General features: G+C 51.1%; 1 protein-coding gene across 1 annotated transcript in view; it reads right to left on the bottom strand.

The window, feature by feature from the left end:
• Positions 1-24256, bottom strand: part of LOC147108520 (piezo-type mechanosensitive ion channel component 2-like) — a 318148-nt gene that overhangs the window by 222185 nt on the left and 71707 nt on the right. Inside the window, 3 exon segments of the mRNA XM_086004280.1 lie at positions 15912-16080; positions 16825-16888; positions 18878-18979. Of these exon segments, the coding sequence (XP_085860406.1) occupies positions 15912-16080; positions 16825-16888; positions 18878-18979 (335 nt within the window).

Below are 24256 nucleotides of genomic sequence, written 5' to 3'. Positions count from 1 at the left end.
AAGTCTGACACTAGACCTAGACAAACCTGGGACTAGTCCTACACAAGCCTGGGACAAGACCTACACAAAACTGGGGCTAGAGCAACACAAGCCTGGGAGTATACCTACACAAACCTGGGGCTAGACCTGCACAAGCCTGGGACCAGACCTACACAAACCTGGGATTAGACCAACACAAACCTGGGACTAGACCTACACGAGCCTGGGACTAGACCTACACAAACCTGGGACTAGACCTACACAAGCCTGGGACTAGACCTACACAAGCCTGGGACTACACCTATACCAGCTTGGGACTACACCTACACAAACCTGGGACTACACCTACACATGCCTGCGACTCGACCTACACATGCCTGGGGCTAAACCTGCACAAAACTGGGGCTAGATCTACACAAACCTGGGGCTAGACCTAAAGCAACCTGGGACTAGACCTACACAAGCCTGGAACTAGAGCTACACAAGCCTGGGACTAGAGCTACACAAGCCTGGGACTAGAGCTACACAAGCCTGGGGCTAGACCTACACAAGCCTGGGACTAGACCTACACAAGCCTGGGACTAGACCTACACAAGCCAGGGACTAGACCTACACAAGCCTGGGACTAGACCTACACAAGCCTGGGACTAGACCTACACAAGCCTGGGACTAGACCTACACAAGCCTGGGACTAGACCTACACAAGCCTGGGACTAGACCTACACAATCCTGGGACTAGACTTACACAAGCCTGGGACTAGACCTACACAAGCCTGGGAGTAGACCTACACAAGCCTGGGACTGGCCCTACACAAGCCTGGGACTGGACCTACACAAGCCTGGGACTGGCCCGACACAAGCCTGGGACTGGCCCGACACAAGCCTGGGACTGGCCCTACACAAGCCTGGGACTGGCCCTACACAAGCCTGGGACTGGCCCTACACAAGCCTGGGACTGGCCCTACACAAGCCTGGGACTGGCCCTACACAAGCCTGGGACTGGCCCTACACAAGCCTGGGACTGGCCCTACACAAGCCTGGGACTGGCCCTACACAAGCCTGGGACTGGCCCTACACAAGCCTGGGACTGGCCCGACACAAGCCTGGGACTGGCCCTACACAAGCCTGGGACTGGCCCTACACAAGCCTGGGACTGGCCCGACACAAGCCTGGGACTGGCCCGACACAAGCCTGGGACTGGCCCGACACAAGCCTGGGACTGGCCCGACACAAGCCTGGGACTGGCCCGACACAAGCCTGGGACTAGACCTACACAAGCCTGGGACTAGACCTACACAAGCCTGGGACTAGACCTACACAAGCCTGGGACTAGACCTACACAAGCCTGGGACTAGACCTACACAAGCCTGGGACTAGACCTACACAAGCCTGGGACTAGACCTACACAAGCCTGGGACTAGACCTACACAAGCCTGGGACTAGACCTACACAAGCCTGGGACTAGACCTACACAAGCCTGGGACTAGACCTACACAAGCCTGGGACTAGACCTACACAAGCCTGGGACTAGACCTACACAAGCCTGGGACTAGACCTACACAAGCCTGGGACTAGACCTACACAAGCCTGGGACTAGACCTACACAAGCCTGGGACTAGACCTACACAAGCCTGGGACTAGACCTACACAAGCCTGGGACTAGACCTGCACAGCCTGGGACTAGACCTACACAAGCCTGGGACTAGACCTACACAAGCCTGGGACTAGACCTACACAAGCCTGCGACTGTATTGATTTCTTTGTGGGTTCAATGATGAGACATTTATGAAAAAGAATGAGTTTTTATCTAAACTCTGTTCAACTTTTTATACAGCATTTACAGGAGACATTATGCCAGTGATGCATCTGGAACGAAACTGAAGCTAAACTGAACTGCCTTGCTTCTCTCTGTCACATGCCCTCTGCTGGTCAGGCACAAGCAATCAATACATGCAATCATGCTGGTAAGGCATCATAATCAAACAGGCAAATACCATCTCTATTTGCTGATATCATTACATCTCCTTTCCTTAAAACAAAAGTATGTTACTTTTAACTAACAACATGTTTTCTTTGTATTAATCTGCATTTTAACTGTAACACTTAATGAACTTACATTATCATTATCATGATCAAGGTTATTTAACCTTGCTTTGTGTGTTCACATGAAATATGTCAATACACTAGAACTTGAAGAAAGAGTAAGATAACATTACTTCCTTCTATAACAATAGTCCTTAAATTTGCTCAATGAGTCTCTCAGGAGGCTTCACGTGTCTTGAGGATTTTCTGATTGATTGTCCTTGAATCTGAGTTGTTGCCTCAGATGATTGGTTCTCAGCTGTGTGATCAGGTTGTTCAACAGAATCAGTCTCTTGACCTGCTGTGGCTGGTCCCATGAGAAGATCTCGACGATTTCTTCTCAGAACAGCACCCTCATCTGTCTGAACGGTGTATGATCTTGGTTGAACTTCACTCAGGACAGTTCCCTTCTGAGTCCATGTGTTTGTTTTGTCTTTCAACCTTACTTGGTCACCAGTGTGGAGTTCAGGTAGGTTTTGTGTTCCTCTGTCATAGTAGTACTTTTGCTTTTCTTTCTGTGGCTCTTTGAACTTCCTCACTTTCTCCCCCTCTTTTGTTTTCAGGAGGTTCTCCGGGATGGGTAGGTTTGACCTTAGCATACGTCCCATAAGGAGTTGGGCTGGTGACTTACCACACTCGAGCGGCGTTGTGCAGTATACAAGCATGCTCTGGTAGAAGTCAGTTCCACTGTCTTTTGCCTTGTACATCAGTCTTTTCACTGTCTGGACCGATTTTTCCACTCGTCCATTGGACTGTGGAAAGTGAGGACTTGACGTTGTGTGGACAAAGTCCCACTCTTTGGCAAAGTGTCAGAAACTTGCATTGTAAAACTGAGGTCCGTTGTCTGTGAAGACCTCGCTTGCCACGCCATGTCTGGAGAATATGGCTTTCATACATCTTATCACAGCATCTGCAGTGGTGGTGTACAGTCTACAAACCTCTGGATACAGGGAGTAATAGTCTGTGACTACAAGATAGTCCTTCCCTTGACATATGAATAGGTCAGCACCTACCTTCTGGTAAGGTCTGTCTGGTGCTGGGTGTGGCTTTAGTGGTTCTACCAGATTGCTTGCTCGATATTTCAGGTATATTGTGCAGTTTGACACCTCATTTGTCACATCTTAGTTGATTCGTGGTCAGTACATCACCTCTCGTGCTCTTTTCTTACAATTTTCGATTCCCAGATATCCTCCATGGATCTTTTTTAGCATCTCTTTTCTCAGACTCTTTGGGATAACTATTTTACTTCCTTTGTAGATGATGTCTTCGACCACTGATAGTTCCGCCTTGCAGTTCCAGTACTCTGCCATGTCAGGTGAGCAGTCTTGCTTCATGTTGGGCCATCCATCCAAGATACTTTTTCTTAGTCGTCTCATTGTTTCATCTTTGTTTGTCTCAGTCTTTGAGATCCATTTTTGCATCTGCTATGGGCAGTGCACTTGTGATCATGTCCACCTAGGCGTTCACTTTTTCATCCATTGTGGTGTTTGCGGGCTCACTTGGGTCAACAGCTCTGGACAACGTGTCTGCTGTATACATCAGTTTACTCGGTGTGTACGCAACATTCAGTGTATAGCGTTGCAGCCTGATCATCATTCTTTGTATTCTGAGTGGACAGCTATTTAGTGGCTTTTGGAACAATGCAATCAAGGGCTTATGGTCAGTCTCTACACTGATTGCTTGTCCAGCCACAAACTGGTGAAATCTTTCACAGGCGTATGTGATGCTGAGCAGCTCCTTTTCTATTTGAGCATATCGCGTCTCCGCGTCTGTCATTGAGTGCGATGCATATGCAATAGGTTGCCAGTAGTCATATTGTTGCAGAAGAACGGCACCGAGCCCACTCTGTGATGCATCTGATGATATCTTGATGGGTCTCGCTGGGTCATAAAACCTCAGAACTGGTTTCTCTGTGAGCAGTTTCTTTAGATTGCTCCATGACTTCTCATGCTCATGATTCCATTCCCATTCTATGTTCTTTTCAGTTAGTCTTCTCAGTGGCGCCATCTTTTCTGAGAGGTTGGATATGAATTTACCCATGTAGTTGATCATTCCATTAAACCTCTGCACGTCCTTTTTGCATTGTGGCTTTGGCATATTCTCAATGGCGGACACCTTTCTGGGATCTGGTCTGATGCCCTCACTGCTAAGGATATCTCCCACGAATGTCAGTTCTGTCACCCCGAGCTGGCATTTCTCTCTATTCAGCTTCAGGTTTGTTTTCCTTGTTGCTTCCAGCACTTTTTTCAGTTCTCGTGGTTCCCCATACTATGATGTCATCCATTGATGTATCAACTCCCTCCAGGTGCTCATAGATCATATGGATAGTTTTGTGATACACTTCAGGAGCTGAGGCAATGCCAAATGGTAACCTTAGGAATCTGTATCTGCCAAATGGACTGTTGAACGTGCACAGTCTTGAACTTGCTTCGTCCAATTTCATCTGCCAAAATCCTGATGATGCATCTAACTTGCTGAAATACTTTGCATTTGCAAACTGTGCCATGATTTCCTCACGTGTAGGAAGCTTCAAATGCTCCCTCTTTATTGCTCTGTTTAGATCTCTTGGATCCAGGCAAATTCTGAGCTTTCCATTCTTTTTGTCCACTACGACGAGGGAACTCACCCACTCAGTTGGCTCATCTATCTTCCGAATCACGTTCAGGCTTTCCATCCTGTCCAACTCCGCCTTCAGTTGCTTTTGAAGAGCAAACGGGACTTTTCTGCATGGATGTATGACCGGTGTCATACTTTTATCTACTCTGATCGTGTGTTCTCCTGGAATGCAGCCTAGACCCTTAAATAGGTCGTTGTACTCTTTCATGAGTTCATCATAGACTGTCTCTCCTTCGCTTTCCACAACGAGGACTCTCTTTACCAGGTTCAGTCTCTCACAGGCTTTTAAACCTAGTATGGCTTGCACATCCTTTGGCACCACGATTAATGCTAGCGTGTGCTCTCTGTCCTTGTGTGTTACTTTGACAATGCATCTTCCTTTCACTGGTATATCAGTACCTGAGTATCCTGTCACTTTCACTTTTATTCCATGTATCTTTGGTCTGGGTCTAATTTTCTTAAAATCAGTCTCTGATATCACATTAACTTGTGCTCCAGTATCCAATTTAAATGGAATGTGTATGTCATTCACTTTTAGTGTCAACATCCAGTCTCTTTCTTCTTTTTTGTTTTCAGACACAACGTCTACATAGAACTCCTCTATCTCGCTTTCATCTACTGCATGGACCTTGCTTTGTTGCACTTGGTTCTTGCAGCAACGGGCATAATGGTTGTTTTTGTTGCAACTATTGCATGTTTTACCATATGCCGAACACTTTTTTGGTGGATGCTGTGTACCGCATCGACTACATGACTTTCGATTGCCCCTTTCATTTTTGTTCGCTGGCCACGCCTCTTTTTTCACATTGGCGCTCTTTTTGTTAAACGGTTTATGTCCGTTCATTCTCACTGCATCCACATTGCAGCTATTGTCACTGAACAGCTCCTTTGCCTGCAACTTCACAGTCTCTGTTGCCCTACACAGTGCTATGGCTTTTCCCAGGTCTAGATCTTGCTCTCTGTGGTAAACCACTGTTATACCCGTCTGTAAGTGTATGTGTATTCCACTAGGTACAGGTCTGGACATGCCTCGGCTGACTCCCCCCACTATTCCAGGTATATAAGTGACTACCTCCCAGTCCCTTAGTATTCTGGACGGGTCGACCACTCGAGACAAGACCTTCATTCTTTAGTTAATAAAAGCCTGGTTGTTACTCGCTTAACCTCAGTCTTTTGAGTAATTGATGGCGCATCAATTTTATTAACTAAATTTTTTATAATGGAGAAGATCCTCACACCAGCATGCCTGGACCTGGACAGTCGGGAAGCGGGCGCTTCCACCAAGTTTGCTCACTGGCTCATGTGCTTCGAGACATTCCTGACTGCCTCCACTGCGGTCGTAACGGATGCGAACAAACTGTCTGTCCTGATCTCCAAGGTGAACCACCAAGTGTACTCAGTCATCTGGGACGTGACCTCGTACACAGCCGCCCTCCAGCTCCTCAAGACCAAGTACACGCGCCCTGTGAACGAAGTATACGCCAGGCACCTACTGGGGAGTCGCAAGCAACAACCTGGGGAATCGACTGAGGAATACCTCCACGCTCTGTCCGTGCTTGGCCGGGCCTGTGGGTGCAAGGCGGTAACGCCCACTACGTACACGGAGGAACTGATCCGGGATGCCTTCGTAGCGGGCCACAGGTCCAACTGCACCCGACAGCGACTGCTGGAGCAGAGTGACCTCACCCTCGACAAAGCCTCCGAAATTGCACTAACGCTGGACGCAGCCTACCGGGGCATGGATGCCTACTCCTCTGCACCGTGGACGCCGCGGGGAATGACAACCTGGGACACGGTAGGACAGCCCCATAGCACTGTGCCACCCCAGCCACAGCCCAATGACGGCCCAACTACCGCAGCAGTGTCCCAAAGCCAGACAGCACTATCCCAAGGCCAGAAATGCTACTTCTGTGGCCAGGCCAAACACCCCAGAGCGCGCTGCCCGGCGAAGAATGCGACCTGCTCGGGCTGCGGGAAAAAGGGACACTACGCCAGCGTCTGCAAGGCCAAAGCCACCCCGAACGCCAGCAGCACCGCGTGTGGGCCGTGCGAGCCGTCATCTTGGGCCCCCAACAGCGCCGCGTGTGGGCCGTGCGGGCCGCCATCTTGGGCCTCCCCAGCCATGTGCGAACCACCGCAGCAGCAGCCATCTTGGACGACTCCAGCCACATGGGAATCATGGACGCCGCCATCTTGGACACCAGCCGGGACGCAGCAGGCCGCCAACCCCCCCCATCTGATAGCCGCAGCGACACACCGACCCCTACGCTGGCCTCTGTAACGTTGGACCAAACGAGACCGCAGCAACTAGCTCGGTCCAAAATGGACGTTAAGGTAAACGGCCATGCAATAAACTGCCTTTTTGACTCCGGGAGCACAGAGAGCTTCATCCACCCCGACACGGTGCGGCGTTGCTCTCTCCCAGTCCTGCCTGCGCACCAGCGGATTTCTATGGCCGCCGAGTCCCAGTCAGCGGACATTGGCGGCTACTGCGTGGTGACACTAGTAGTAGACGGGACTGTGTTCAATAATTTTAAACTCCTGGTCCTGCCCCAACTTTGCGCTGCCATTCTACTGGGGTTGGATTTCCAGTGCCACCTCAAAAGCGTTACGATGGCGTACGGTGGCCCCCTCCCCCCACTCACAGTCCGCAGCCAGCAGCCTCCAAATTGCCCGCCGCGCACCAGGTGCAACCTCTCCACACTCAGAGTCACCCCCCCCGCCACTGTTTGCTAACCTCACCCCCGACTGTAAGTCCATCGCCACAAAGAGCAGGCGATACAGTGCCGGGGACAGGGTTTTCATCAAAACCGAAGTGGAGCGGCTCCTGAAGGAGGGGATTATTGAGGGCAGCTCCAGCCCCTGGCGAGCCCAGGTTGTGGTCGTTAAGACCGGCGAAAAACAACGCCTAGTCATCGACTACAGCCAAACAATAAACCGCTACACCCTGCTGGACGCCTACCCACTCCCCCGCATAGCTGACATGGTCAACCTGATCGCGCAGTACCGCGTCTTTTCGACCATTGACCTGAAATCAGCGTACCACCAGCTCCTCATCCGCCCTGAAGACCGCCAGTATACTGCTTTTGAGGCAGCCGGCTGCCTCTATCACTTCCTTAGGGTTCCCTTTGGCGTTACCAATGGGGTCTCCGTCTTCCAAAGGGAGATGGACCGGATGGTCGATCAAAACGCGCTGCAGGCCACTTTCCCTTACCTAGACAATGTGACCATCTGCGGCCATGACCTGCAGGACCATGACGCAAACCTCGAGAAATTCCTCCACACCGCCCAACTTCTGAACCTGACATATAACAAGGAGAAGTGCATATTCCGCACAGACCGCCTCGTCATCCTTGGCTGTGTTGTGGAACACGGGGTCATCGGTCCCGACCCGGACCGGATGCGTCCCCTTATGGAACTCCCACTGCCCCACTGCCTAAAAGCTCTGAAGAGGTGCCTAGGGTTTTTTTCCTACTACGCTCAGTGGGTCCCCTACTACGCAGACAAAGCCCGTCCGCTGATCAAGTCCACCTCTTTTCCCCTGACGGCAGAGGCCCGCTTGGCCTTCCACCGTATCAAGGAGGACATTGCCAAAGCCACCATGCACGCAGTGGACGAATCCATCCCCTTCCAGGTGGAAAGCGACGCGTCCGACTTTGCCCTGGCCGCCACCCTTAATCAGGCGGGGAGACCTGTGGCCTTCTTCTCACGAACCCTCCAGGGCCCGGAGACCAGACACTCCGTGGTCGAGAAGGAGGCCCAGGCCATTGTGGAGGCTGTGCGCCATTGGAGGCACTACCTGGCCGGAAAACGATTTACCCTGCTTACTGACCAGCGTTCAGTTGTTTTTATGTTCAACAACAAGCAGAGGGGCAAAATCAAAAATGACAAGATCTTGAGGTGGAGAATCGAACTTTCCACCTACAATTACGAGATCTTGTACCGGCCTGGGAAGCTCAATGAACCCCCAGATGCCCTATCGCTTGGCACCTGCGCCAGCGCGCAGATCGATAGGCTGAGGGCCCTCCACAATGACCTCTGCCACCCGGGGGTCACCAGGTTCTTCCACTTCATCAAGGCCCGCAACCTGCCTTACTCCATCGAGGAGGTCAGGACCATGACCAAGAACTGCCAAGTCTGCGCTGAGTGCAAACTGCACTTTTATAGACCAGACAGAGCCCACCTGATAAAAGCCACTCGCCCTTTCGAACGCCTGAGCGTCGATTTTAAAGGGCCTCTCCCCTCCTCCGACCACAATGTGTACTTCCTCAACATCATTGACGAGTACTCCCGTTTCCCGTTCGCTATCCCCTGCCCGGACATGACCAGTGCCACGGTCATTAAATGTCTGAACAGCCTCTTCACCCTGTTCGGTTTCCCCAGCTATATTCATAGCGACCGGGGCTCATCGTTTATGAGCGACGAACTACGCCAGTACCTGCTCGCTAGGGGTATAGCCACAAGCAGGACCATCAGTTACAACCCCCGGGGGAACGGACAGGTGGAAAGAGAGAATGCAACAGTTTGGAAGGCCGCCCTACTAGCCTTAAAGTCTAGGGGCCTTCCGACCTCCCGCTGGTAGGAGGTGCTCCCCGATGCGCTCCACTTGATTCGGTCACTGCTCTGCACTGCCACCAATGCCACCCCTCACGAGAAAATGTTTGTCTTCCCAAGGAAGTCCACATCGGGGACATCGTTACCGCCATGGCTGACATCCCCAGGGCCGGTACTACTGAGAAGACACGTGAGGACCAATAAAACGGACCCCCTGGTCGAGAGGGTCGACCTCCTCCACGCCAACCCCCAGTACGCTTACATTGCGTACCCGGACGGTCGGGAGGACACAGTCTCCATACGAGACCTCGCACCCTCGGGGACCGCTGTAACCCACTACCCATTACCACCCCCCCCACGACCCGATATCCAACCCCAGCAGCCGGCATGCCTGAGCCCGTCACCCACGAGGACTACACTCCAGTGCACCAGCCTACACGGGACGCGACGCCGGAAGCTCCACCACCCCTGCCGTCACCATGTCGATCACAGCGGCAGATAAGACCTCCGGAGAGACTCCAATACACGAACTTTTAAATACACTTCACCCCACCGGACTCATTTTTAAACAAGGGGTGAATGTGGTAAACCACTGTTATACCTGTCTGTAAGTGTATGTATATTCCACTAGGTACAGGTCTGGACATGCCTCGGCTGACTCCTCCCACTATTCCAGGTATATAAGTGACTACCTCCCAGTCCCTTAGTATTCTGGACGGGTCGACCACTCGAGACAAGACCTTCATTCTTTAGTTAATAAAAGCCTGGTTGTTACTCGCTTAACCTCAGTCTTTTGAGTAATTGATGGTGCATCACTCTCTTAGCAGTCTTTCCCTTAGACCATTATCTGGAATACCACACACCAGTCTGTCTTTTATCAGCGAGTCTGTCAGTCCCCCAAATTCACACGATTTGCTTCTGTTTCTCAGTTCAGTCACATACTGATCAATAGTCTCATCCGTTTTCTGTACACATGTGAAAAATCTGTGCCTCTCAAACGTCACGTTACGTTTAGGTATGCAGTAGGCCTCAAACTGTTCCATTATTTTATCTAGCTTCATTTTGTCTCCATTAGCAGCGAATGTGAAGTTATTTATACACCTCCAGCGCTTCATCACCCACGACATGTAAGAACACTGACGATTTCTTATTATCACTTTGCTCGTCAGCTCCGATTGCCGCTAAATACAACCCCACACGTTGTTTGAATCTCCTACAATTTTCAGCCACATTACCTGTCAACTGAAGCGTCGCCGGTGGGAGTAAACCTTCCATTTTTCACTTCGTTAGCTATTCTCTAATGGTAAGTAACGATGTTCTCTTTTGGCTTGCTAATCTGTGGAGAGCTGATTTAACTTCAGATTTTTCCTCTTCATCTCTTTCAATCACTTCTGACACCAGGCTTTTAAACCTAGTATGGCTTGCACATCCTTTGGCACCACGATTAATGCTAGCGTGTGCTCTCTGTCCTTGTGTGTTACTTTGACAATGCATCTTCCTTTCACTGGTATATCAGTACCTGAGTATCCTGTCACTTTCACTTTTATTCCATGTATCTTTGGTCTGGGTCTAATTTTCTTAAAATCAGTCTCTGATATCACATTAACTTGTGCTCCAGTATCCAATTTAAATGGAATGTGTATGTCATTCACTTTTAGTGTCAACATCCAGTCTCTTTCTTCTTTTTTGTTTTCAGACACAACATCTACATAGAACTCCTCTATCTCACTTTCATCTACTGTATGGACCTTGCTTTGTTGCACTTGGTTCTTGCAGCAACGGGCATAATGGTTGTTTTTGTTGCAACTATTGCATGTTTTACCATATGCTGGACACTTTCTTGGTGGATGCTGTGTACCGCATCGACTACATAGCTTTCGATTGTCCCTTTCATTTTCGTTCGCTGGCCACGCCTCTTTTTTCACATTGGCGCTCTTTTTGTTAAACGGTTTGTGTCAGTTCATTCTCACTGCATCCACGTTGCAGCTATTATCACTGAACAGCTCCTTTGCCTGCGACTTCACAGTCTCTGTAGCCCTACACAGTGCTATGGCTTTTCCCAGGTCTAGATCTTGCTCTCTTAGCAGTCTTTCCCTTAGACCATTATCTGGAATACCACACACCAGTCTGTCTTTTATCAGCGAGTCTGTCAGTCCCCCAAATTCACACGATTTGCTTCTGTTTCTCAGTTCAGTCACATACTGATCAATAGTCTCACCCGTTTTCTGTACACATGTGAAAAATCTGTGCCTCTCAAACGTCACATTATGTTTAGGTATGCAGTAGGCCTCAAACTGTTCCATTATTTTATCTAGCTTCATTTTGTCTCCATTAGAAGCGAATGTGAAATTATTATACACCTCCAGCGCTTCATCACCCACGACATGCAAGAACACTGACGATTTCTTATTATCACTTTTCTCGTCCGCTCCGATTGCCGCTAAATACAACTCTACACGTTGTTTGAATCTCCTCCAATTTTCAGCCACATTACCGGTCAACTGAAGCGTCGCCGGTGGGAGTAAAACTTCCATTTTTCACTTCGTTAGCTATTCTCTAATGGTAAGTAACGATGTTCTCTTTTGGCTTGCTAATCTGTGGAGAGCTGATTTAAATTCAGATTTTTTCTCTTCATCTCTTTCAATCACTTCTGACACCATGTATTGATTTCTTTGTGGGTTCAATGACGAGACATTTATGAAAGAGAATGAGTTTTTATCTAAACTCTGTTCAACTCTTTATACAGCATTTACAGGAGACATTATGCTAGTGATGCATCTAGAACGAAACTGAAACTAAACTGAACTGCCTTGCTTGTCTCTGTCAGATGCCCTCTGCTGGTCAGGCACAAGCAATCAATACATGCAATCATGCTGGTAAGGCATCATAATTGAACAGGCAAATACCATTTCTATTTGCTGATATCATTACAGGGGCTAGAGCGACACAAGCCTGGGGCTAGAGCGACATAAGCCTGGGGCTAGAGCGACACAAGCTTGGGGCTAGAGCGACACAAGCCTGGGGCTAGAGCGACACAAGCCTGGGGCTAGAGCGACACAAGCCTGGCGCTAGAGCGACACAAGCCTGGCGCTAGAGTGACACAAGCCTGGCGCTAGAGCGACACAAGCCTGGCGCTAGAGCGACACAAGCCTGGCGCTAGAGCGACACAAGCCTGGCGCTAGAGCGACACAAGCCTGGCGCTAGAGCGACACAAGCCTGGTGCTAGACCGACACAAGCCTGGCGCTAGACCGACACAAGCCTGGCGTTAGACCGACACAAGCCTGGCGTTAGGCCGACACAAGCCTGGCGCTGGACCGACACAAGCCTGGCGCTGGACCGACACAAGCCTGGCGCTGGACCGACACAAGCCTGGCGTTAGATCGACACAAGCCTGGCGCTGGACCGACACAAGCCTGGCGCTGGACCGACACAAGCCTGGCGTTAGATCGACACAAGCCTGGGGCTAGACCGACACAAGCCTGGGGCTAGACCGACACAAGCCTGGGGCTAGACCGACACAAGCCTGGGGCTAGACCGACACAACCCTGGGGCTAGACCGACACAAGCCTGGGGCTAGACCGACACAAGCCTGGGGCTAGACCGACACAAGCCTGGGGCTAGACCGACACAAGCCTGGGGCTAGACCGACACAAGCCTGGGGCTAGACCGACACAAGCCTGGGGCTAGACCGACACAAGCCTGGGGCTAGACCGACACAAGCCTGGGGCTAGACCGACACAAGCCTGGGGCTAGACCGACACAAGCCTGGGGCTAGACCGACACAAGCCTGGGGCTAGACCGACACAAACCTGGGGCTAGACCGACACAAGCCTGGGGCTAGACCGACACAAGCCTGGGGCTAGACCGACACAAGCCTGGGGCTAGACCGACACAAGCCTGGCGCTAGAGCGACACAAGCCTGGCGCTAGAGCGACACAAGCCTGGCGCTAGACCGACACAAGCCTGGCGCTAGACCGACACAAGCCTGGCGTTAGGCCGACACAAGCCTGGCGCTGGACCGACACAAGCCTGGCGCTGGACCGACACAAGCCTGGCGCTGGACCGACAGAAGCCTGGCGTTAGATCGACACAAGCCTGGGGCTAGACCGACACAAGCCTGGGGCTAGACCGACACAAGCCTGGGGCTAGACCGACACAAGCCTGGGGCTAGACCGACACAACCCTGGGGCTAGACCGACACAAGCCTGGGGCTAGACCGACACAAGCCTGGGGCTAGACCGACACAAGCCTGGGGCTAGAGCGACACAAGCCTGGCGCTAGAGCGACACAAGCCTGGCGCTAGACCGACACAAGCCTGGCGCTAGACCGACACAAGCCTGGCGTTAGGCCGACACAAGCCTGGCGCTGGACCGACACAAGCCTGGCGCTGGACCGACACAAGCCTGGCGCTGGACCGACAGAAGCCTGGCGTTAGATCGACACAAGCCTGGGGCTAGACCGACACAAGCCTGGGGCTAGACCGACACAAGCCTGGGGCTAGACCGACACAAGCCTGGGGCTAGACCGACACAACCCTGGGGCTAGACCGACACAAGCCTGGGGCTAGACCGACACAAGCCTGGGGCTAGACCGACACAAGCCTGGGGCTAGACCGACACAAGCCTGGGGCTAGACCGACACAAGCCTGGGGCTAGACCGACACAAGCCTGGGGCTAGACCGACACAAGCCTGGGGCTAGACCGACACAAGCCTGGGGCTAGACCGACACAAGCCTGGGGCTAGACCGACACAAGCCTGGGGCTAGACCGACACAAGCCTGGGGCTAGACCGACACAAACCTGGGGCTAGACCGACACAAGCCTGGGGCTAGACCTACACAAGCCTGGGGCTGGACCTACACAAGCCTGGGGCTGGACCTACACAAGCCTGGGGCTAGACCTACACAAGCCTGGGGCTAGACCTACACAAGCCTGGGGCTAGACCTACACAAGCCTGGGGCTAGACCTACACAAGCCTGGGGCTAGACCGACACAAGCCTGGGGCTAGACCTACACAAGCCTGGGGCTAGACCTACACAAGCCTGGGGCTAGACCTACACAAGCCTGGGGCTAGACCTACACAAGCCTGGGGCTAGACCTACACAAGCCTGGGGCTAGACCTACACAAGCCTGGGGCTAGACCTACACAAGCCTGGGGCTAGACCTACACAAGCCTGGGACTAGACCTACACAAGCCTGGGGCTAGACCTACACAAGCCTGGGACTAGACCTACACAAGCCTGGGGCTAGACCTACACAAGCCTGGGGCTAGACCTACACAAGCCTGGGGCTAGACCTACACAAAGCTGGGGCTAGACCTACACAAGTCTGGGGCTAGACCTACACAAGCCTGGGGCTAGACCTACAAGTAGCCCATGCAATTTTTCTGATTTATGGATGCTAATTAGTAAAAGCTAGAAGTGTCAACTGATAAGGCCAATTAATTTCTTTTATAAAAGCACACAGGTCAATTACTTTCAAAATAGGTTTAAATTTGGCTTTTCTCCCAGCTCCCTTCCTCCACTTAAACTGATCGAGTTAAGTATGTCTGTGTAACTCTGAATACCTAGAATTTGTGATACTATTTGGCGTTTCTACAATGTTTAAGCTCGGTGACATCGAGTGGCAGCTGTTTACTGATCAAATGCAAACATTATGTCCCAGAAATTCATGTCGGGGGCTTCCCGCGGGTGCAAGCCCCCGACCTATACTTACCTAGACGCCGACAGTTGAAGCCTGGGCCTGCGTGGATTTCCTGTCTGTGGCCCGGTTCAGCTCCCGGCGCGCTGTGCTTGCGTGACCCAGCGGCGTACTTAGTGCGATGCATCAGCTGGGATAACGTGAGCACTGGGCAACCAATCAGAGGATGCAAAAGTTCATTCATGAGTTTGACAGTAAGAACTGTCAAACTCATGAAAACTCCGGGCGCCCAAAACAGTACTTAAACTTGAAATAACATTTTTTTTTAAATCACAGTATTTAAATGAACTATAAATAACTTTAAATAACTGTTTTAAACAATAAATTCAATTTAAAATAAAATAATTTTATAAAAAAAATCAGGGCTAAAAATACACTTACCTTACTGTTAAGTCTTTAAAAATAATAAACCTGTGGAAAAAATGTTCTAATTTTAATTATTAGACCACTTACCTTTTAAAATTAAGTCCTTACGTCTGCTTTTTTCAAGTGCAAAAAGTGGAGGTCTTCACGCACGGGCAAACCTGGAAAAAAAAGGAAGTTCAACGCGCACGCGCAGACTCCTGCGCGCACGCGTTCGACCTCTGAACCCCTCGGTTCAGAGGATTGGAAATGCCGGTTTCCCGCGCATGCGTAGTGCATGCAGGATTCCGGCACTTCCATCGTGTCCACGCGTGAGTACTACGTCCGTACTCACGCGTTGGGACCCGAATTTCTGGGCCAATATGTGTTTCAAACTATCAGAAAACAGGAAGGTTTTAGAAATCAAAAATCATTGAAGGATATTTAAAGTATCTTTTTATTAAAGTGATAATTATGCATTCAATTATTAATCTATAGTTTATTATGCTCATATTTAATGCGTGAAATGTTACTGCAATTACTAGCTGCAATTACTGTCTGGTAATAATGGTCTGCGACTGTAAATTAACAGTTAGAATTAAGATTGAGTTAATTTCTGAAGACAGTTTCCTCCTTACCGCTCCCTCAGTCTGAGCCACATTCCGTGCACGATCCCGGACTGCATCGTGCGCATCTGCACCAACCAACAGATTCCTACATATGATGAAAGCAGCCAAGCTTCCAATGAATATTCCGACGTCTGGGAGAACCAGACGAATGGCATTTCCAACATCGGCTTCATTCAACCTGAAGGAAATCAAGAATCCAAAATGACTTTTTAAAAATTGCTTATGGATATTAATAAATTCCTGCAGTAGACTGGCAGTGGGTGTTGGAGTGTCTCAGTTACTGCTCTAGACTGGCAGTGGGTGTTGGAGTTTACCTGTTACTCACTTCACTAAGCTAACTCTAAGGTTTTAGTGAGGATTACTGAGGAATGACATAAGTCACTAGTCATACCAAAGTATAATTCAGCCTGTGACTAATTGAGAAAAAGTAATTGTGACGGGGGATGGGGGGAGAAATGAGATGGTGGATGGATAATTATTTCCATATCACACACACATTAATGTTTGCTTACCACAATTGTGTTGCAATATGTAGCAATGGTAAGTAGTGTTCACAAGGACATTGGCCCCAATATTAACTCAGGGCCATGATGAGAGTGCGGAAGGGGAGGGTTTCCAACGGGAAACCCGGAAGTGAAGTTTACCCGGATTTAACTGCAGGACCTCTTACATTTTTTCATTAGGTTTCCTGCCCGATCGCCAGCCTGATTGACAGGAAAGCAAACCGAGGAGCGGAAGCCAGGTAAATGGGGGGAGCCGGAGATCGCGGGGGCGGGGAGGGTAAAATAAAGGAGTGTTGTGGGGGTTGGATATTGGGGTGGGTGGGATGGAGATTGCAAGGGGTACAGAGGTTAGCTTGTTGGGCCTAGAGGAAACACACCTGCTCCTCCTGGTCCACAAGCAATGCTACAATTACACTTACCTCACGGAGCCAGCCCTTCTCGCCTCCTTTTTTCTGCCGGGATTCCCAAACCTGGGAAACCTGGCTGGCGTTAGTTAAAAATAAAAACCTATTAAAATGGAGGCACGCAACATCCTCAAAAGTGACCGACCCGCTTACCGAGAGCGGATTGGTCACCCGCCCCTAACCCGCTTCTGTTAAAACTGGAAGTGGGCGGGGAGGGTTGGGTTTGAAATTTAAGATTTTTTTTTTTTTTTTTTACTTCCCACCCGACTCAAACCCACCCGTTCCTGGGGGGTAAAATGACCTCCTCTGTGTGAATTCTGAAAGTTTAATAGAGAGAAAGTCATACCATAAGGCACAATTAAGGCTGTATAATATAACAACAATTAGTTTACATCACACGTTCTCATTTCCCAACACACTGCTGCCACTCACCTGACTATTCCTATGTGCCAGAGTGCACTCTCCCAAACTGTTCCTGTAGGAAGAAGACAGATTGTCTGACGGTCAGTCGTTTTATGATTACTTTTTGTTTATTACCCAATACAACATAACAGCTTCAAATCCCTTAATGTGAAGCTCCTGGTTACATTGAAATTTTACAAATGTCTCCTCTGCCTTTAGTCAGTCCTGCTGCCTAACTGGTTTTGGGGACCGAGGGCCAGGTTTAAAACAAGGAGAGCATAAACACAACCAGACACACCAACCTGGGAGGAGGAGAGGGAGAACTTGCATTTATATAGCACCTTTCACGACCACAGGATCTCCCAAAGCATTTACAGTCAATTAAGTACTCATGAATGTGTAGTCACTGTGAGCTGTAGGACATTAAAACTCAGAAGAGGAGCAAGTTCTAGGTGAGAAATGGCAATACAATTACCCAGTATCACTAACAGCAATTGCCTCACCCTTGGACTCTGCATGAGACCGTCTTACCCAGGGTCACTGCAACACTATGTGACTGTCTTACCCAGTGTCACTGCAGCACTATGTGACTGTCTTACCCAGTGTCACTGCGACACTATGTGACTGTCTTACCCAGGGTCACTGCGACACTATGTGACTGTCTTACCCAGGGTCACTGCGACACTATGTGACTGTCTTACCCAGTGTCACTGCGACACTATGTGACCGTCTTACCCAGGGTCACTGCGACACTATGTGACTGTCTTACCCAGTGTCACTGCGACACTATGTGACTGTCTTACCCAGTGTCACTACGACACTATGTGACTGTCTTACCCAGTGTCACTGCGACACTATGTGACTGTCTTACCCAGTGTCACTGCAGCACTATGTGACTGTCTTACCCAGTATCTCTACAATAATGTGATGCCCTTACATTGGGAGTGCATGTTCTCGGTACATTAAAGGGAACACCTCAGGTCATTGTAAAAAAGAAAGCTAATGCAATTCCAAGTTTTAGCACAAGGTATAGAATATAAAAGTCAACAAGTAATGATAAGCCTGTATAAAACCTTACTAAGACCTCAGTTAGAGCACTGCGTGCAGAACTGGGCTCCACACTATAGGAAGGATAATGAGGCTTTCGAGAGGATACAAAGCAGCTTCACTGGGATGTTGCCTGGTGTGAGGAAATACAAATACAAAGACTTGAAAAATTGGGTCGTTTTTCGCTAGGACATGGAAATATAATAGAAAGTGTTTACGTTTGTGAAAGGATGGGATACGGTAGATAGAAGCGGAATGTTTCCAATAGTTCAGGGGTCTAGAAGGATGGGCCAAAGATACAAGAATAAATGTAAGAGATTTAATACAGAGGGCAGGAGAAACATCTTCACACAGAGAGTTGTGAGGCTGTGGAGTTAGTGGTTGAGGCAGAAACTACGTAAACAAGATGAAATAGGAGGATGAAGGGAACGGGGATGAAGGGATGTGGGAACAGCGAGGGTAGATGTGATTAGAACTATTTGCTCGCAGGGAGGGTAAACACCGACACATCTGAATGGCCTTTTTCTGTGATGTAACTCCTACGTATTTCTATGTGTAAATAATATGACTGCCTTAACCGGCATCACTGCAACAGCATCTGATTTAGGGTATGTCTTACCGTTGTTCTGAATGTAATAGAACATCACTTGAGATCCCAGCTGCAGCAGCAGGAAGATGAAGCTGGTGAAAGTTAAGGCTTTGAGTAGACGTCCAGTGTGCCCTGAAACAGAAGGGACGTCATCAGTGAGGTGTCTCGGACTGATGATGCAATGCAGGATGATGCGGAGTTGCATTTATATAGCGCCTTTCACGACTACAGGACATCCTAAAGCATTTTACAGCCAATGTAGTAAAGTGAAGAGTAGTCACTGTTGTAACGCAGAAAACGCAGCAGCCAATTTGCACACAGCAAGATCCCACAGCCATGAGATGAATGACCAGATCATCTGTTTGTCTAGTGATGTTGTGATATACCTATCAATTCCTCCAATAAAAGGCGAAGAGTTACGAAGGTGACTAAAGGTTTTTATTGACTAAATAACAGAGCCCACTCTCGTGGGTGATCCGATCCAAGCAGGAGGAATACCAGCCAGTCGCTCACCTTTATACCTGGCCTGGTGGGTGGAGCCAAGGCGGAGTCGGCAGTGGTCATCCCAGGTATAGCAGTGTGGCAAGAGGCGACCTCGTACCGTGATACAATAGTGGTCAGTGATACAGTTATAACGAACAGTGGTGAACAGTGCTAACTACTAACAGTGATACGATAGTGAACGTGGTTTACCACATTCACCCCTTGTTTAGAATTAAGTCCGGCGGGGTGAAGTGTACTACCAATTCTGGTAGGTCAGTCTGTCCGGAGGCTTCGTAAGCCTCTCCGATCGCCGCAGCGGTGGTGTTGCCTTATCCGGTGCTGGTGCCTTATCCGGTGTTGATGCTGGTGTTTGCGTGGTCGGCGAGGGCTCGTGGGGTTCCGGCATGCCGTCTACCTGGACTGAGGTTGGGGGGGGTGGTGGCGGTGTTTCCGGATCGGCTGAGGGTGCGAGGTCTCGTAGGGAGACAGTGTCCTCCCGCCCGTCTGGGTACGCCACGTAGGCGTACTGGGGGTTGGCGTGCAGGAGGTTCACCCTCTCGACCAGGGGGTCCGTTTTATGGGTCCTCACGTGTTTCCGCAGCCAGACCGGCCCCGGGGCGGTCAGCCAGGTTGGTAGAGTGGTTCCCGTAGTCGACTTCCTGGGGAAAACGAACATTCGTTCATGGGGGGTGGTGTTAGTGGCCGTGCAAAGTAATGACCGGATGGAGTGCAGCGCTGTCGGGAGGACTTCTTGCCAGCGGGAGGTTGGGAGGCCCTTAGACTTTAAGGCTAAGAGGACGGCCTTCCATACCGTCGCGTTCTCTCTTTCCACCTGACCGTTACCTCTGGGGTTGTAGCTGGTGGTCCTGCTTGCTGCAATACCTCTCTCTAGGAGGAATTGCCGGAGTTCCTCGCTCATGAAGGAGGAGCCCCGGTCGCTGTGTATATAGTTCGGGAACCCGAACAAGGCGAAGAGGGCATTCAGGCACTTAATGACCGTGCTACTGGTCATGTCGGGGCAGGGGAAGGCAAAGGGGAAACGGGAGTACTCATCAACGATGTTGAGGAAGTACACATTACGGTCAGAGGACGGGAGGGGCCCCTTAAAGTCGATGCTCAGGCGCTCGAAGGGGCGGGTGGCCTTGATCAGGCTTGCTCGGTCCGGCCTATAGAAGTGCGGTTTGCACTCCGCACAGGTCTGGCAGTTCCTGGTCATGGTCCTGACCTCCTCGATGGAGTAGGTCAGGTTGCGGGCCTTAATGAAATGGTAGAGTCTGGTGACTCCGGGGTGGCAGAGCTGGTCGTGGAGGGTCTGAAGCCTATCGATATGCGCGCTGGCGCATGTCATTCGTGAAAGGGCATCAGGGGATTCGTTCAGCTTGCCTGGCCGGTACAAGATCTCATAATCGTAGGTGGAGAGCTCGATTCTCCATCTCAAAATCTTGTCATTCTTGATTTTGCCCTTCAGCTTGTTATTAAACATGAAAGCCACCGAACGCTGGTCGGTGAGGAGGGTAAATCGTTTGCCTGCCAGGTAGTGCCTCCAGCGCCGTACTGCCTCCACGATCGCCTGGGCCTCTTTCTCGACCGACGAATGTCGGATCTCGGGGCCCTGTAGGGTCCTTGAGAAGAAGGCCACTGGCCTCCCCTCCTGGTTTAGGGTGGCGGCTAAGGCGAAGTCGGATGCGTCGCTCTCCACCTGAAAGGGGATGGACTCGTCCACTGCGTGCATCGTGGCCTTGGCTATGTCTCCCTTAATGAGGGAGAAGGCCGCGCACGCCTCCTCCGTGAGGGGGAAGGAAGTGGCTTTCAGGAGGGGTCTGGCTTTGTCCGCGTAATTGGGTACCCATTGGGCATAGTAGGCGAAAAGCCCCAGGGTTCTCCTAAGTGCTTTAGGGCAGTGGGGGAGGGGTAGCTCCATGAGGGGGCGCATTCTTTCTGGGTCGGGGCCGATGATTCCGTTCTCCACTACGCAGCCGAGGATGGCAAGGCGCGTGGTGTTAAACACGCATTTCTCCTTATTGTAGGTGAGGTTCAGCCGTTGGGCCGTACGGAGGAATTTCTCCAGATTCGCGTCATGTTCCTGCCGGTCGCGGCCGCAGATAGTGACGTTATCTAGGTAGGGGAATGTAGCCTGCAGTTCGTTCTGGTCAACCATCTGGTCCATCTCCCTTTGGAAGACCGAGACCCCATTAGTGACACCGAAGGGGACCCTAAGGAAGTGGTATAGGCGCCCATTCGCCTCGAAGGCGGTATACTGGCGGTCCTCAGGGTGGATAGGGAGTTGGTGGTAGGCCGACTTCAGGTCGATGGTCGAGAATACTTTATACTGTGCAATCTGATTGACCATGTCAGATATGCGGGGGAGGGGGTATGCGTCCAGCTGGGTATATCTGTTTATGGTCTGGCTGTAGTCGATGACCAGGCGGTTTTTATCGCCGGTCTTTACGACTACGACCTGGGCACGCCAGGGGCTGCTGCTCCCCTCGATAATGCCCTCTTTCAGGAGGCGCCGCACCTCAGAGCTAATGAAGGCTCTGTCCCCGGCGCTATACCGCCTGCTCTTGGTAGCGACGGGTTTGCAGTCAGGGGTAAGGTTAGCAAACAGAGAGGGTGGCGGGACCTTGAGGGTGGAGAGGCTGCAGGTGTTACGCGGTGGGCGGTTTAACGTTTGCTGGTTGTTGACTGTGAGCGGGGGGAGGGGTCCACCGTATGCTAGGGTTACGCTTTGGAGGTGGGATTGGAAGTCCAGCCCTAGTAGGACGGCAGCGCAGAGATGGGGGAGGACGAGGAGTTTAAAGTTTTTATACTCCGTGCCCTTAACCGACAGGGTCACGACACAGTAGCCGCTGATGTCCGTGGCGTGGGACCTCGATGCCATCGAGATTCGGCTGCGCGTTGGTAGGACAGAGAGGGAGTAGTGGCTCACCGTGTCTGGGTGGATGAAGCTCTCCGTGCTTCCGCTGTCGAACAGGCAGGTCGTGGCGTGGCCGTTCACTTTGATGTCCATCATTGACTTGGACAGATGGTGCGGGCGGGCTTGGTCCAGGGTGACGGAAGCTAGTGTGTAGCTGAGCGAGTCGTTGTCATCTGCGGGCGAGGCGGTCGGGCGTGGTGAGTAAAATGGCGTCTCCCACGAGGTAGGGCCCCATGAGGCACTATTGGGGTCGGTTGCCTTAATCAAAGATGGCCGCCCCCATGACTCATGTGTGGGGATGCTGGCCTCAGTTGCCCTAAACAAAGATGGCCGCCCCCATGACTCATGTGTGGGGATGCTGGCCTCAGTTGCCCTAAACGAAGATGGCCGCCCCCATAGTTCGCATGCGGCACTGCTGGCCTCTGAGGATCCGCTCCTGCAGGCCTTGGAGAAGTGGCCTTTCTTCAGGCAGGTTTTACATATGGAGTTCTTGGCTGGGCAGCGCGACCTCGGGTGCTTCTCCTGGCCACAAAAAAAACAGCCGGCGGCCCGATCGCGGATGCCCGATGTCGGGGTCGGTGCCGGGGGTGGCGGGGCCGGTCGGGTCCGGGACGCCGACGCAGAGGTAGGTCCCGGGGGCGGCGCTGGGAAGGGTGCTGTGGTAGGGGTCGGGCCCGAGTCCCAGGGTCGCGAGCAGTACCTGGTGAATGCTTCCTGATCTTGGTGGGCCACTTCCAGGGAGATAGCGAGGGCTTCAGCTTTTTCCATGCTGAGGTCTTTAGCTTCCAGCAGTCTTTGCCGTGAGTACTCGGACCGTAGGCCTTTCAGGAATGCGTCGCGGATATTATCTTCAGTATTTTCGGCTGCCGACACCGATTTAAAGTCACAGTTCCTGGCGAGTGCATATAGCGCCTGTGAGAATTCGGCTACTGATTCTCCTGGCTGTTGCGGCCGTGATCTTAGGAGGTGCCTAGCGTACATGTAGTTTACCGGGGTCCGGTACTTCTGTTTCAGCAGGTTGATGGCGGTCTCGTAGGTAGTCATGTCCTCGATGAGAGTGTATACTCTCGGGCTCAGTTGTGCCTGCAGGACACTTAGTTTGGATGCCTGAGGGACGCTGGATTCTCTCAGGTATGATTCGAAGCAGACCAGCCAGTGTTTAAAGTCTGCGGCTGAGTTTGCTGCTCGTGGGTTCAGGTCCAGGTACGGCGGTCTGAGGGCTCGCAGCCAAGCTGGCTGGTGTGGCTGTGCTCCTGGGAGCTGCGCTGGTGGCTCCTCCGCCGGTTGTGACTCGTTGTCGGACATCATTAAATTTAGTCAATAAAATTGATATACCTATCAATTCCTCCAATAAAAGGCGAAGAGTTACGAAGGTGACTAAAGGTTTTTATTGACTAAATAACAGAGCCCACTCTCGTGGGTGATCCGATCCAAGCAGGAGGAATACCAGCCAGTCGCTCACCTTTATACCTGGCCTGGTGGGTGGAGCCAAGGCGGAGTCGGCAGTGGTCATCCCAGGTATAGCAGTGTGGCAAGAGGCGACCTCGTACCGTGATACAATAGTGGTCAGTGATACAGTTATAACGAACAGTGGTGAACAGTGCTAACTACTAACAGTGATACGATAGTGAACGTGGTTTACCACATGTTGGTTGAGGGATAAATATTGGCAAGGGAGAGCACCCCTGCTCTTCTTTAAAATAGTGACATGGGAGCTTTTACATCCACCCGAGAGGAGAGACGGGGCCTCGATTTAACGTCTCATCTGAAAGGCGGCACCTTTGACAGTGCAGCACTCCCTCAATACTGCACTGGGAGTGTCAGCCTAGAGTACGTGCTCAAATCTGTGGAGTGGGACTTGAACCCATGATCTTCTGACTCAGAGGTGAGGGGAGGTGGGTTTGGAGAACCCCTTCAAGAAGGGCAGCTAGATTGGCTTCAGGATAGAGAACGCTCAAAACTATTCCATAACCTGGAGTGGAAATGAGAGAGGGCCTTTCAACCTAACC

Source organism: Somniosus microcephalus, chromosome 13 (assembly GCF_052327205.1).
Source record: "Somniosus microcephalus isolate GS21.2 chromosome 13, FLI_Smic_1.0, whole genome shotgun sequence".
Classification (NCBI taxonomy): Eukaryota; Metazoa; Chordata; class Chondrichthyes; order Squaliformes; family Somniosidae; genus Somniosus; species Somniosus microcephalus.
Note: the sequence above shows the minus strand (reverse complement) of the source record. Positions and strands in the feature narration are given on the sequence as shown.